This window comes from Pelophylax lessonae (assembly GCF_965119305.1).
Source record: "Pelophylax lessonae genome assembly, chromosome: 4".
NCBI lineage: Eukaryota > Metazoa > Chordata > Amphibia > Anura > Ranidae > Pelophylax > Pelophylax lessonae.
The window spans coordinates 323,848,751-323,864,414 of NC_138771.1; the positions used below are offsets into that span (position 1 = coordinate 323,848,751).

At 43.8% G+C, this 15,664-nt stretch overlaps 1 protein-coding gene across 1 annotated transcript in view; it reads left to right on the forward strand.

Moving 5' to 3' along the window:
- Window positions 1-4,307: 4,307 nt before the first annotated feature.
- LOC309552641 (uncharacterized protein) overlaps window positions 4,308-15,664 on the forward strand; it is a gene marked incomplete at both ends in the record, with an annotated part of 72,448 nt that continues 61,091 nt past the window's right edge. Inside the window, one exon of the mRNA XM_082253579.1 lies at window positions 4,308-4,395. Coding sequence (XP_082109705.1) covers window positions 4,308-4,395 — 88 coding nt within the window. The remainder of the gene's footprint in view (window positions 4,396-15,664) is intronic.

Here is a 15,664-nt window from a genome sequence, read left to right on the forward strand (position 1 = left end):
ATTTAGAACCCCCGACTGGTCTTTGAGGGAGGTGATATGGGTTGGAGTGAAGGGGCCCCTGCACAGTCGGGCTAAGAGTTTACCGGACTTATTACCATATTTATGATATTGGAGGTCTTGTAGAGAACGATGAAATTGCTCGTGAGCCAAGTCCCACTCGTCAAAACAATGCTTTGCCTCCTTCCATTGGGTCCTGTGGGCAGGAGTATCTTGCTTCAGGAGGTCAGAGTGGGCCGAGCGCACCAGGTCAGAGATTGATGGATTATGCAACGTAGGGAGGAGGGGTGCGGTACAGAGGAAATAGTCTATGCATGAGAACGTACCATGAGGGGAGGAATAGAAGGTGTATTCCCTGTCTGTGGGGTGGGCTAGTCGCCACACATCAGTCAAGTGCAGGCTATCAGCAAACGCCGACAGCGTGGGACCTGTGGAGTGGGTGTGAGGAGCGCCCGCAGGCGATTTCAGTGATCTGTCTTCTGTGTGATTCATGACCGCATTAAAGTCACCCCCAACCAGCAGAGGGAGGTGCACGTATGGGGCCAATATGCCCTTGAGGGTGTGGAAAAATGAGTGCGTCGGAGGTGTGGGAGCATACACGTTGGACAGAATGATGTCCTTAGGGACAGTTTAAGGATTTGGATCCTGCCCTGGTCATCAGTGTAGAGGGGGGTGCAGTCATATGTAAGGCGTTTGTGTATTAATATGAGAACACCTGCTTTGCCTTTGGATGCAGCCGAGCCAAAGACTCGGCCCACCCAAAGCTTACACAAGTGATCAAAGTCGGCTGAGGAAAGGGTTTGCTGCAACATGGCAATGTCAACGTTGAGACGTTTTAACTGTCTAAGGATGGCCATGCGCTTATTAGGCGAGCGGAGACCCTTGACATTCCAGGAGACTATCTGGTGATTAAGGAGGATCATAGGGAAGGGATCTTACAGTATGAATTGATAAGGTGAAGGAGGGAAAGAGGGTAAGCCACTGGCTGAATGTGGCAATACAATGACACGGGGGGGGTGACATACCAGAACCCTGTTGAGGTGAGTATGGATATGGCACTAACCCGGCCAACAAGGTCCAAAACAGTAGTGAACCAACTACAATATAATGCATAGTAATACATCGCAACATATAGTAATGGAAGCATGGACTTCTCTTTTTTCCACATGAAACTTACATAACCCACAGCGTTACCGGCGTTGAGGCTGAGTCCGCTCGCCATCGGAGAAATGGTGGAGTCGCTCCCAGGGAGGAATATACTCAGAGGACATGAAGAAGTGTTAACCTGTCACCTATAGCGAGAGGACCAGTGCTCCGATAAGGCTGTGAAAAGGCATAGGTTAATACATAATAACATGTCGAGAGCAAAACTAGTGAACATAACATCAAGAATGCAACAGGCATCAATGGCAAGTAAAGAAAAGCTCAGATCAAAAGCAGGAGCAGAGAATACTTCCCAAACATCAAACCTGCCTAAGGTTTCTCAGGGCCCCTGATAGCAAACTTATCTGTTAGGTGGGAAAAAACACAAAAACCGTTGAAGAACTTCAGTGCGGTCTGCCCTGGCGGGAATTGTAGGACACACAGGGTCTTTTAGGCGAGTCTCTCCTGGGGCTCAGGAGGTCTTTCGTAGAGGGGGAGAAGGAGGGAGCAGCAGGGGTGTCCAAGTTGAGATGCAGATGGGATTTAATGTAGTTAGCTGCCTCATCAGGATGGGAGAAAGATAGCGCTTCTCCAAATTGGTCCATGAACCGCAGGATTGCGGGGTATGCCAGCGTAAATTTTATGCCTTTATGGAACAATGCGTTACAGGAAGGCTGGAAAGCTTTGCGCCGACGGGCAACTTCTTGTGAGTAGTCGGCAAATAACAGTAGCTTATGACCATCCAGTACAAGCGATTTAGCATTCTTGAAGGACTTGAGGATAGCCAGTCTGTCCGAGTAGTTGAGGTACCCTTCGATAACTGGGCGGGGGGTCTTGTGATCATTAGAGGGGGCACCCAAATGGTGAGCCCGTTCTATCGTGCAGTTAGTGGTGATGCCCAGAGCGTGCGGTATCTGCGTGGTACATACCTCCGCCAGCATGCCGGTGTTGACAGATTCAGGCAGCCCGATGATTCGTAAGTTATTCCTTCTCGACCTGTTCTCAAGGTCATCCAGCTTGTCAAGGATATAGTGTTGTGTCTGAGCAAGTTTGGCTTCCTTGGTAAAGGACGATTGGAGTTCATCCTCAATGTCTGACACCCTGTGTTCCACCTCTGTGAGGCGTTTGGCCTGGTCAGCAATGTCCTTGCGGAGCTGTGCGACTCCCACTGCCACCGCCTTCTCCACAGCCTCCGTGATGGTGGGAGATAGGATTGCCGCTACTGCCTGAGCCATCTTATGGCACTGGGCATCCTCCGGTGTGTCAGGGTGTACAGCCGGCATGGAGGGAGAGACCGCGCCATCCATGGGCTCTGCAGCGGCCATGATGCCTGGGGGGAGGGCGCTCTCTGTTGCGGAGTGTCCTGGCGTGGCTGAGTGGCGGCTCCGGTCCCGGTGTGGACCACAAAGCGGTCCATTCGTACGGCAAGGAGGAGCGGATCCTCTAGGGGTGAGCGGGGCCGGTCACCGAGTCGTCTGGAGCGGTGTAGAGAAGGCTTTGTATGCCAATGATGCCGGAGCCGCTGCCCTTCACTCCTACTTCATGTGGCGCCGGAACCGGAAGTTCCATACTGTAATTTCTAATAGGTTGTTAGATCATTCACTAGCCTATTTCATCCCTTCAAATATTTCTCTTTTTTTAGAATGACAAAGCCTCTCCCTTTATCAGCTGGGCATATTACTACTTCCTTTCTCCTCTCTAAGTCATGTATACCTGGCTATATATTCTCCCTTGTTGTTGATTAATACTTTTGAGGTCTTGTTCCACCATAGACTTAAATGTTTTTAAAAAATAATTAGAGGCCCCTTTAGGGTTGAAGACAGATTTTTTTTTTTAAATTGTATTTTTATTGAAATTTTTTTAAACGAGTACAAAATAATTCCCAAAGGGACATTTCAAACAGTAAAAGAAACATACAATATCATGAACAAATGGCACTCAAAAGAGTCAAGGTATTACATAAAAAACAAAGAAGAAAAAGTTTAAAAAAAGCAACATTAAAACCTGTAACAGTATGACCTGAGGATTTTTAGGGCTAGATAATGGAAAGCCACAAGTTAAAAGGTGTAAGCTAAGTCATGGAATGTAGAGATCGGTTAGTGTGAAGATGAGAAATGGTTCCCTTTGGCCTCTATCAATTTTGGCCTGGGGGGAACCAAAGGCAGAGGAGTCCCAGGCATCCCATGTCTTATTAAAATGAGGGATAACATCTCCCACTAGTGCCGTCATATATTCCATTCTGCGTATGTCAGCAATCACTTTCAATAATTAAGTTAGATTAGGTGGGGAAGTAGATAACCAATGTAATGGGATTAATCTCTTGGCTGCTAGTAGAATAAAGGAAGCAAGTTTATTCGGAAATTTCCCTATGTTGGGAAAGGGAAGGCCCAAGAGATAATGTAGCAGCTCCAACGGCAAGAAGTGGTCCAATACCTGTTGGAGCAGAGACAGTAACGAGGTCCAAAAGGGTTCAATAACCTCACTTTGCCAGAAAATATGAAAATGAGTACCTCTAGCTTTGCCACAACGCCAACATAAAGGGTAGTGAGAATGGTTTTGACAATGGAGAACCTCTCTCTCTCTGCGCCACACATCTAGAGATCTAGGCTGTAGATGACCAGATTGTATCCCAATTTGGGAGGGAAATAGAACATTGTAGAATGGTTGACTATTTACTCATATAGGAGTGAGAGTCCATGGTTATTGGGGTTGCTTCATGGAGTAGCTTATAGGTAGAGGAAATTTAGGTGGAGTTGATGTGGGTCGTGAGCACAAAGAAGTTCAAATGCGGTGGGTTTGGATAAAACCAGTGAGGGCATAAGCTTGGAGAAAAAATGCTTAATTTGGAGGTATAGGTAGAAAGCACGTTTAGGAATGTGGTATTTGGACTGGAAGTCTTCAAATGTGCGAAACCTGCAGGTGACTGGGTGCACAAATAGGCGTAACTGGAATAAGCCCGCCTGCGCCAAGGGTAACACATGGGTCTGCGATAAGCTATCAGGGAGGAGAGGGTTAAAAAGTACATTAGTTAGGGGAGGGCATGGCAAAGAGAGAGAGAACCTATTGACACATGTACACCACAGTTTGACTGTAAAAAAGCATAGTAGCCAGGCATTGACTCTGATGTTTGGGGTCTAGAGGAAAGGAAGAAGACCAGATTAAGGAGCATGGGTGATAAGGATACCGGGAACCCATTTCAATTTCTGACCATCTATTTGGCACCTCCTGGGATGTCCAGGAAGAAACCGAATGAAAGTGAGATGCAAGATAGTATTTAAGGACATCAGGAGCACCCAAACCTCCTCTATTTTTGGGGGAAAAAGATCACTGATAGAGTTGAGCTGACACCTGGATGTTTGGGTTTGACGGATTCGGCCGAACTTCGCGAAAAAGTTTGAGTTCAGGACCCAAACTTAACCCGAACTTGAACCCAAACCCAAACCCAATTTAAGTCAATGGGGACCCAAACTTTTGAGCACTAAAATGGCTCTAAAAAAAGTCATGAAAAGGGCTAGAGGGCTGCAAAAGGCAGAAAAAAATGTTGTTAAGAGCATGGCAAGTGCTCTGCAAACAAATGTGGATAGGGAAATAACTTAAAATAACATAAAATACATAAAAATAAAAAATAATAATCTTGATCTAGGAGGACGAGGTCCATATGGAGTAGGAGGTTGAGGTGGTGGTGGATGTGGCGGTGTAGGTGGAAGCGGCGGTGGAGGAGGACGAGGTAGCCAACACTGGTTTTTGTTTTTAATTACATTTTTTTTTAAATTAGGGTACACCCCAAAAGAGTGAGAAAGATCAATAATACAACAATGGCTGGGTAAGGCCGGTATAAATGTCTATTCTGCACAAGGTACGGACAAGTCCTGTGGGATCCATGCCTGGTTCATTTTAATGAACGTGAGCTTGTCCACATTGGCTCTGGACAGGTGGCTGCGCTTGTCTGTGATAAGGCCCCTTTGTAATGGGGATCCAGCAGCGTGGCCACCCAGTAATCAGCAGCGTGGCCACCCAGTAATCAAGTTAGATTGTGGGCAACTCGGCGGTCGTTGCGGAGACACTGCAGCATGTAATCGCTCATGTATGCCAGGCTGCCCAGAGGCAACGAAAAGCTGTCCTCTATAGGAGGTGTATCGTCTGTGTCCTCTGCATCTGCCCAGCCATGCACCAGTGATAGCCATGAGCTGGTCTGGGTGCCACCCTGCTGTGAACATGGTTCCTCCTCCTCCATCTCCTCCTCCTCATCCTCCACCTCGTCATCCTCCAGAACTGTGCCCTTGCTGGACAATTGTGTACCTGGCGTTGTGGGTGCAGGAAACCACCCACGGAGCCACTTGTGAATGACTGCCCTGAAAGCCTTGGAAATGATCCCTCTTCCTTCTCCTCCTGTGCCACATCCTCTTCCATCATTGCCCGAAGCATTTTTTCAAGGAGCCATAGAAGTGGGATAGTAACGCTGAGAATGGTGTTATTGGCACTGGCCATGTTGGTGGAGTACTTGAAACAGCGAAACAAGGCACACAGGTCTCACATGGAGGCCCAGTTATTGGTGGTGAAGTGGTGCTGTTCTGCAGTGACTCACACGTGTGGGCTGCAGCTGAAACTCCACTATCACCTGCTGCTGCTCGCACAGTCTGGCCAGCATGTGCAAGGTGGAGTTCCACCTTGTGGGCACGTCACATATGAGGCGGTGATTGGGAAGGCCGAAGTTACGATGCAGCGCTGACAGGCGAGCAGCAGCAGGGTGAGAACACTGAAAGTGTGCACAGACGGCCCGCACTTTCTGCAGCAGCTCTGACATATCGGGGTAATTTTTAAGGAACCTCTGCACCACTAAATTCAGCACATGCGCCAAGCAAGGGATCTGCATCAAACTGGCTAGGCCCAGAACTGCTACGAGATTTCGCTCATTATCACCCACCACCAGGCCGGGCTTGAGGCTCACTGGCACCAACCACTCATCGGTCTGTTGTTCCATGCCCCTCCACAACTCCTGCGCAGTGTGGGGTTTTTCCCCCAAACAGGCAAGTTTTAAAACTGCCTGCTGTCGTTTACCGCTGGCTGTGCTGAAGTTGGTGGTGAAGTTGTTACGCTGACTGGATGAGGAGGCGGTAGAGGATGAGGAAGCGGAGTAGGAGGAGTTAGGAACAGGAGGCAAACTGAAGCACTCTGCAATCCTTGGTGGCGGAAGGATATGCACCAAACTGCTATCCGCCTCAGGCCCAGCCACCACTGCATTTACCCAGTGTGCTGTTAGGGAGATATAACGTCCCTGACCGTGCTTACTGGTCCACGTATCTGTAGTTAGGTGGACCTTGCCACAGATGGCATTGCACAGTGCACACCTGATTTTGTCCCCCACTTGGTTGTGCAGGGAAGGGATGGATCGCTTGGAAAAGTAGTGGCGGCTAGGCATGACGTACTGTGGGACAGCAACTGCCATAAGGCTTTTAAAACTCTGCGTCTCCACCAGATGGAATGACAGCATTTCAAATGCCAGGAATTTTGAAATGCTGGAATTCAGGGCCAGGGATCGCAGGTGGGTAGGGGGGTACTTCCTCTTCCGCTCCAGTGTTTGGGAGATAGAGAGCTGAACGCTTCCATGGGACATTGTGGAGATGGTTGGTGACCCAGGTGGTGGTGTTTTCCGGGAGATCATCTGTTTGTGGGGTGGCAGGTGCCACTGTCACTACAGAGGTGGATGAAGAGGCTGAGACTTCAGGAGAAAAGGAAGCAGGAGGAGCCAGAGACCTTTCTTGGTTTTTGAGGTGTCTACTCCACTGCAGCTCGTGCTTTGCACTTAGATGCCTGGTCATGCAGGTTGTGCTCAGGTTGAGAAGGTTTATGCCTCGCTTCAGGCTCTGATTGCACAGCGTGCAAACCACTTGTGTCCTATCATCATCACATTGTCTGAAGAACTGCCACGCTAGGAAACTCCTTGGAGCTGGCTTTTGTGTGCTCGTCCCTTGCTGCGTTGGGCAGTAGCAGGAGTACTGTCTAGGGGACAGCGGCTCTGCTATTGCACCCTGCTCTCTCTTCTGCTGTGCTGGTGGCTCTGTGCGACCACCGCCTCTTCCTCCAAACTACACAGGTCATCTGCATGACGTTGATTCCATGTGGGGTCGAGGACCTCATCGTCCTCCACATCATCTTCACCATCCTTGTTGGTCTGCACAATTCCGAAAGCTGCAGCAGTTGGCACCTGTGTTTCCTCATCATCTGAGACGTGCTACGATAATGAAACATAAGTGGTTGGCCATCGGTGCACTCAATCTCTTCCACTTCTGGGGCAGAGCTAGGTGGATGGCCCTAGGAAGCCCTGCTAACAGAGTCATCAAAAAGCAGAAGAGACTATGAAGGGTGATCGGACCAGGTAATTTTACCCAGGTCAGACGACACCACACTAGTCAAAAGTGGGGCAGAGACAAATAAGTATTGTGTGGGGTGGAAAAGAAGGAAAATTGTTGGTTGGGTGTTTGATCCTCCACGCATCAAACAGATGGTGAGTCCGTATCAGCTTCCGAAAGGAGGCAGATAGAGAATGTGTTGAGGGGGGAGAATTGGTGTGGAATAAGGATCTCCTTATTTTTTAGAGATTTAAATAATTGTTCCATATCCTTATTTTGTGTGTTAGATCCTCCCATAAATAAATTATCAATATGTACTTTCTTATTTCCCACATAATCAAATTTATCATAAATGCCCATAGCTGCTAAAAGTGTCAACTATAGTGATAAATGTGATTTCTGTGAATACACTCGTGCCAAAGGCTAAAAAAATATATGAATAACACTGTGAGCTGCTGCAAATCACAGTGAAGTCTATAGATATTTGTATATTACCGAAATAGAGATATACTCTATGTGGTCAACAGCGCTAGCTCTTACACAACAAATATATTATCATACACCAATCACCCACATATATGGCTCACGCACATTACATCAAAAGTATATTATAACACATGCTAACAATAATGTGCTCTTGGGAAATATAATTAACCCCATGTATCCATAGTGCTCATAAATGACAAATATAATATAATGATGTCCAGTGAAAATAGTCCAACAATAAATCAATCTTTCCTAAAGAAATAACCAAATATGTAGTGAAGATATGTCTTAAATGTAGTGGCGATGACCCCCTCCATGCAGAATATGGAAGAAATTCCAACTCACGAAGGTGTTGATCCCTTCTACCTTATGGCAAGTGGGATCAAAGTAGACTTTAATTGTCTCCGTGACCTGAGAACGGATTTAAGGATTCTTCTCCCAATGAAATTCCTTCACAGGGCGGGTAGTAGTTAGGATGATCTCAAGGAGAGGGAACAGAAAACAAACAGGCTCCTCATGGCTTGATAACATTCAGGCTTTATTGCCAAAAAATATTCCCAAAAGGACCGATGTACAATTAAAAAAAAGGGGATAAAAGATACTCCTATGCGGCTTCCCTCACTACACAAGGGAGCGGTGCAAAGCCGTGCAAGCCGGTAACAGCGTGCGTTCCAACCAGCACCCAGAAGGAAGTGACGTGCGTCCCAACTTGATGCATTTCGTCATATGTGTGTGACGTCTTCATAAGCTGGAGGCATGTTGATACTATTCATTCATATACTTGCAACCACGCCTACATTCCCCTCCTCCTTGTTTACAAATCAGAGCAGAACGGGCAGATTTTCCTGCACCATCTACCCCATCAACTATAGCAGCTATATAACAGCAAAAATGCACATGTCTACTTTCAAGCATTTCAGCCTTTTATGCTCCTTTAATGTAACTACAACATTATTATGTGGTGCAATAATGCAAAACAATATGTTCTTAAGAAATACTGTGGGTCTTTTTATCTTTCTTTTTTTTTTCTTTTTTTGTAAGTACATTATTTGGGGTACTTGAGGGCTTTTTTTTGGGGGGGGGGGGGGTTGTTGTTTTTTTTTATTGTTTTTTTATTTGCATGACTATATTATTGTGAATCAATCATATTTGTGCTCTATTTAATCAACAGCTATTTGACTATGGTCACATGGCCTGTAATGGCATGACTTATTTTTTCTGTTTATTCACTGATGTTTGGTTCATTGTGACTGAATATGATGATGGGAGGCAATTGTTATCCTGAAATGCTGTTTCTCATTTTTCTGCCCCGTTAAACTGAGATATGCCCTAAATTCTCGCAGCCAAAAACAGCAAATAAGAAGTAATTTTCTGCCATTTCTAGACAGGACAATGTCTAGGATTAGAGGATGCAATATATTTTCTCCAAATCTTCTGCCTTACAAAAGCATTGACCCATAGTCTGTATTGGTGGTATTTTCTTCTTTTTCTTTCCTAAACTGTAGATTAGGAAACATGTTGTCCTCTAAACCAATACACTAATGTAGGTGCCCCTGAATTCCATGTGTTGATCACAAAATGTTTTCACCTTTGGCAATTGGTGACAATATTTCTGGCCACATTGATAATTAGTCACTAATTCTTTAGGTCTTCCTCAAAGTGATTTAGCCACCTTTTTTTAATGCTGTTCATGAATCATTTGGTGGACAAGCCACACTCACCGCAGTATATGGCCAGCAACTGGTGTTCAGTCTGCATGTGGTGAAACCATAGATGTCTACATTTTTGGATTTATTTTTCAACTGAAGGGTGAAATTACCACTAATGCCAAGCAGTAATGCCAATTGCTTATTCTTGCAGAGTAGCACATGGCGCTCAACTTCAGACCAACCAGACATATTAGTTACATTATATGCACAGTATTAGTAATATTCCTAAAAAAGCTTTTTTAATATCAGATGGATAAATTCAGTATTACTAGAGGCAAATAACTAGCTTCCTGTAAAAAATGTTCACATACTAATAATGTTGTCAAAAAAAAGATTATTGGAATCATCATAACTACAATACCGATGGTTGCAATTCAAAATACACTGGAAGAATCATGGGTACATTTAAACCATTCATAAACATAGAAGTATCTTTCTAGCAGAACAGTCACTGACAGGGCAGTCTTTCTCTCCCTCTCAGTTCCTTATGTGGTAGAATCTCTCAGAAACATTTGAATATAGGGATATCTCTGATGGCATGGCAGTCTATCAGAAAACACACAGGACTCTCTAATAACAAAAGTAGCCATCTGTCATGCATTTACCAGTTTTATGTGCAGGAGTTTATACTAATATTGTGTTCTTTTTAACCAACCATTGATGAAATCATAGACCCGTGTTACAGACCAAATCCCTCTTTAGTTGCAGCACCCTCACGACCAATACACATTACAGTTTTTGTTGACATGGCATGTTTCACACATGGCTTTTAGATTTTCTAACTTAACTTGGCAAGCATATATCTCTGTTAGAGATATCAAGTGCCTGGTACTAGAACTGTAACTAATTAACATTTAATATAAAGGAAAATCTTTTTTTATATATATCACTTAGAACCAATAGAGTATAAACAAGAATTGTGATTATGGATTTATGTTTCTCATAACTATTATTAGCTGTTCATTGGGGCTATCCAGTTATTGTGTAAATATTTAAGGGGTCACTGTTACAATAAATGGGGTCTCACAATATCAAACCCTTTTGGGTTCAAGACAGAATTCTAGGACCTGTGCTTGGATAGGGGCATGCTTAAATGAGGTGCTTCTGTTTTTCTTCCAGGGTTCAAAAATCTCTTTAAACTCAGGCAAAATATCAGAAAGCATACCGGGGATTTATTCATTTTTAAAGATTTTTTAAATCTTAGCATAACCATGGTACCATAGCAAATTAAGCCTGCATCGTTGATTATTGTAATGATGTATTTAGCAGCTGCTATTATGAAAAGGTTTAGGGGTTTTTTTTTTGTTTTTTTTGTTTTTTTGGGGCGGGGGGGGGGGGCATTTAGCAATGCTGTCCAGGCTATTAATTGTATCTGCCACACAAAAAGATCTGACACCAGACCCAAAATGGACATTTAAGAATGACAAGCATACCTGCCATTCCCTCCATATATATTTAAATAATCCTCTGTTAAAGGTCATGTTCAATAAAAGACTGGAGAGATAGAGGGAAATATTTCATAAAGTCTAGATAGAGTATAATACTCAATAGCTGGTATGCTTTGACATTTGACATGCTCCTTTGACATTCACATTCTGCAAAATTCAGAAAGTTATTGTTAATGTTTTATTCCAGTTTGTGCAGGAAAGTAGGGGACCCAGTTTCTCACCCCACCTTATTACATAAGTAGGAAAGTCCTGGTATAACATGTTTTACAAGGATTTGTAAAGTCAGAAGGTTTTTTTATCTTAATGCATTTTATGCATTAAGATAACAAGCCTTCTGTGTGCAGCCGCCCCCCCCCCCTCCAGCACCCCCTAATACTTACCTGTGCCCCATCTCTCTCCAGCCATGGCCACAAGTCCCTCAGCCATTCAGGACTCTCCCTCCTGATTTGCTGAGACACAGCCGCCATTGGAGCCAGCAGCTGTCAATCAAAGTCAGTCAGCCAATCAGGAAAGAGAGGGGTCAGGACCGAAGGGCAGCTCTGGGTTTGAATGGACACACAGAGCTGCAGCTCAGCTCAGGTGCCCCCATAGTAAGCTGTTTGCCTTGGGTGTACTCGACAGGAGGGAGGTGCCAGGAGAGCCGTAGAGGGACCCAAGAAGAGGAGGATCTGGGATGCTCAGTGCAAAACCAACTGCACAGAGGAGGTAAGTATAATATGTTTGTTATTTTAAAAAAATGAGACTTTGCAATCACTTTAACCACTTTACCTCTGCTCACATTGCTGCTACTGCAGCAATGTGGCACGATCCCGTCCAGCGACGTAGACCCCTGTAGGCGGCGCTCCCGCTGTTTTCAGTCACAGCGGGAGTCGGGCCAGGGGAGGAGCGGCGGCGATTGCCGCCGCTCTTCCCCGATCGTCGGGGAATCGAGTGAGGAGATTCGCCCGCCTGTGTAAACAAAGCGGGCGGATCTCCTAAGTGACAGGCAGGGACAGATCGGAGTGTTCAGCATAGCTGAACATCCGATCTGTCCCTGTGTCACTCAGTCACCTCCCCCACACACGTTAGTAAGCACCAGGCATACATTAACCCCTCCCTCTCCAATAAAATGAACCTCTTCCCTGCCAGTGTCATTTTTACAGTAACAGTGCATATATATAGCACTGATTACTGCAGTAATGTCACTGGTACCCCCAAAAGTGTCAAAAATGTCAGTCAAGGGTCCGATCTGTCCGCCGCAATGTCGCAGTCCCGCAAAAAAAATCGCAGATCGCCGCCATTACACGTTTAAAAAAAAAACACCAAAAATGACATCAATCTTTCCCTTAGTTAGTAAACGCAATAACTTTTGCGCAAACCAATCAAAATACGCTTATCTTGATTTTTTTTACCAAACATAGGTAGCAGAAAACAAATTGGCCAAAAAATTAAAAAAAAAAATAGATTTTTAAATTGGGGGGGAATTTCATATAAAATTTTTTTTAAAATATTGTTATTTTTTCAAAATAAACGCTCTTTTTTTGTTTATAGCGCAAAAAGTAAAAATCGCACTGGTGATCAAATACCACGAAAAAAAGCTCTGTTTGTGGGAAAAAAGGACGTAAATTTTGTTTGGGTACGGCGTCGCACGACCGCGCAATTGTCAGTTAAAGTCCGAATCACAAAAAGTGGCCTGGACGTAAGACAGCAAAATCCTCTGGTGGTAAAGTGGTTAAAGAATAAAGAGGTGTGGGGGGGGGGTAAGTCTTTTTGCTCTAAGTATTGTGTGGCAGTTAGTTTCAAAAAGCTTTAGGGAGGGATTTGGGAGAACTGTTAGGGTTAGGAGAGATAAAGCACTTGAGCTGGTGGTATCTGAACAACCCCCTCTGGAGTGTCCTTCTAGTGTTAAATAGCATAGAATATAAGTCTTTATATAAAGACCCAATATTTTTTCCCCAGTACAAATGAGGCAACATATTATAATTCAGTTTACTAACTGCTCTGTTAACCTTTGCCCATTCTACATTAGTTCATGTAAACACTAGAATTGTCATCAATCTGTATGGGACTTTTCACTTTAAAAGTGTAAACACAAACAATGAAAATAGTTTATCTATCCATATTATTTCCATATGAGGACATTTTATGACTTCTCCAAATTGTGTTCTTGATACTTGTAAATACAAAAGTTGGCTAGCCAAACTTACAGATATTGATAGTGGTTTGGCAAGAATTATCAGATATACCATGAGGACTGAAGCCATATTGTTCCTTCTGGTGCTTGTAAAATAGAATATGTAATAAGGCAAGAATCGGGGCATATTCATGTGAACCATATGAACTGTAACACATACTTGGCATATTGTACTGTTGAGCAAAGTAACCTTTTGGTGGTGGTGGAGCTGCAGCAGGTGGAGGAAGGGGTGGGGTTAGTGGAGAAGTTGGAAATGCTTGGGAACATCATCCATAAATGTACATGATGACAACTCTTACTGGTGCTTGCTTGTTTGTTTAGTTTTACAGTTTAGTTTTACAGTCTTTAAGCAGCCCATCCATAATTTTTACAAGGTCTTCGGTAGCTTAGACTCCCTTCTTTGTCTATATTTCCTCCATTATCTTAAAAAAATGTTATTCTACTTGCAATTTATACAAAGGAAAAAATTATTTTAAAAGCAAAATTTATAAATGCAGAGAAAATATGTCAGAGTCTGTCATATATTTTTTTAAGGGCAATTGAAGGTGCTTTGATGCAACCACCACACCACAAAAAGTTATCTTTCGCACTAGACTGAATATTTAGAACTTTTATTCAGAAAAATAAATAAATAAAAAATTCTAATCATTTTTTTTTCTCCTAAATGTTTTGCTCCTCAATGCCCACTGAGTTCAGATTAACCAAATCTAGGATCAGTAGATTTAAAAAATTAAAACCACTTAGAAGGTGCTCAAGTGTTTGATGCCTAGTCCTACTAGCATTAGATGGGAAAAAATAGCCAACCTCTAATGGTGCCAGTGAGACTGTATTAATTCACTAGATGATAATTATGATAAATAGTGCCTGGGAGCAGGAACTCTTGGAGGAGTACTTCTCTGTTATATGCAAATCTTTATTTTTCATGAATTTGCATGCCCCACCCCCTACCCAGTAGTAATATTGGTTGCATTAAATTAATAAAATGGAGGCTTGAGAGGCAGGGAAAATAGGGTTTAGTTTACTGGTACTTTCTGATGTTAAATAATGCAGAAACATGATGTCTGGAGAAAACCTAACCAAATAGGGTTTTATCAAAGACGTTACAAAAGCACGGTCCAATTCGTCACCGAGTGTGTTGCAGTTCTATGATAGTTCAAGGCCCAATATACATAACTATCTGGTAAGCGTGTTTTGAACACTCCTTTTGGTGGTGGATTCCTTTCACTTTACTGCAAATTGGTGCCGTGCAATATCACTGGTGGAAATGGACTTTATTTATGGACTTTGTTCAAAATGTTTTAGCGCTACATATTTTATTTCTTTTTTGTTATATACATATGCTCAGTGTATGATTTGAGTGTAGCTGCTTTGTTAATTATTTTATTGTGCGTTCAATCGCTTAGTTTTTAAGTTTTTTAGCGCAACTATACCCATATTTTGTTACAAAAGCACACTTCTCTAGTTCTCTGTAATAAGTCAAAGTAGGTATGCTAGCTTGTTCAGAAAGTGTGCTGAATTAACAGTTTAAATCTATTTGAATAGTATACATGTTTTCCATAGTAAAATATTGTATTTATTAGTAGCTTTTATAGAAGTGACTAGTAAAATTAGCAGCATCAATTTTCTATTTCGGTTGACTACATCCCCCCAACCTATAGCAAAAGATTCGCTGGGCGGTGACTCCCGTTCTGGCTGGACGTCATATAACAACCTTCAAAACAAGCCGCTTGTGCGCGCCCATGGGGGTTCGCAGCACTGCAATCAGTAGCGGTGTGTTGCTTTGACACACCATATTTCTGATCATGGTAAAGAGCCTATGAAGTAGGCTCTTTTACATGTGATCAGGTGTGTCCAATCACTGCTGATCACAGTGTAATTAGGACGCTATCAGCATTCATCTATTCACGCTAAAGCGCGTAAGTAGAGGAGAGCCGATAAGCGGCTCTCCTGAAAGGGGGGATCTGCACTGATAATCAGTGCTTACCCATCAGTGATGCCCACCATGATCCACCAGTGCCCACCAGTGATGCCAATTAGTGCCCATCAGTAATGCCATTCAGTCCCCAGCAGTGATACCTGTCAGTGCCTCATCATTAGTGCCGCCTATCAGTGTCATCTGTCAGTGCCCATCATTGCCCATCAGTGCCACCCATCAATGCCCATCATTGCCCCCTATCAGTGACCATCATTGCCGCCTATCAGTGCCCATCATTGCTGCCTATCCGTGCCCATAAAGGCTGTCCATCAGTGCTCATCCATACCACCTATCAGTGCATATCAGTGCCACCTATCAGTGCCCATTAGTGCTGCATATCAGTGCCGCCTACCAGTGCCCATCAGTGCTGCATATTAGTTCCT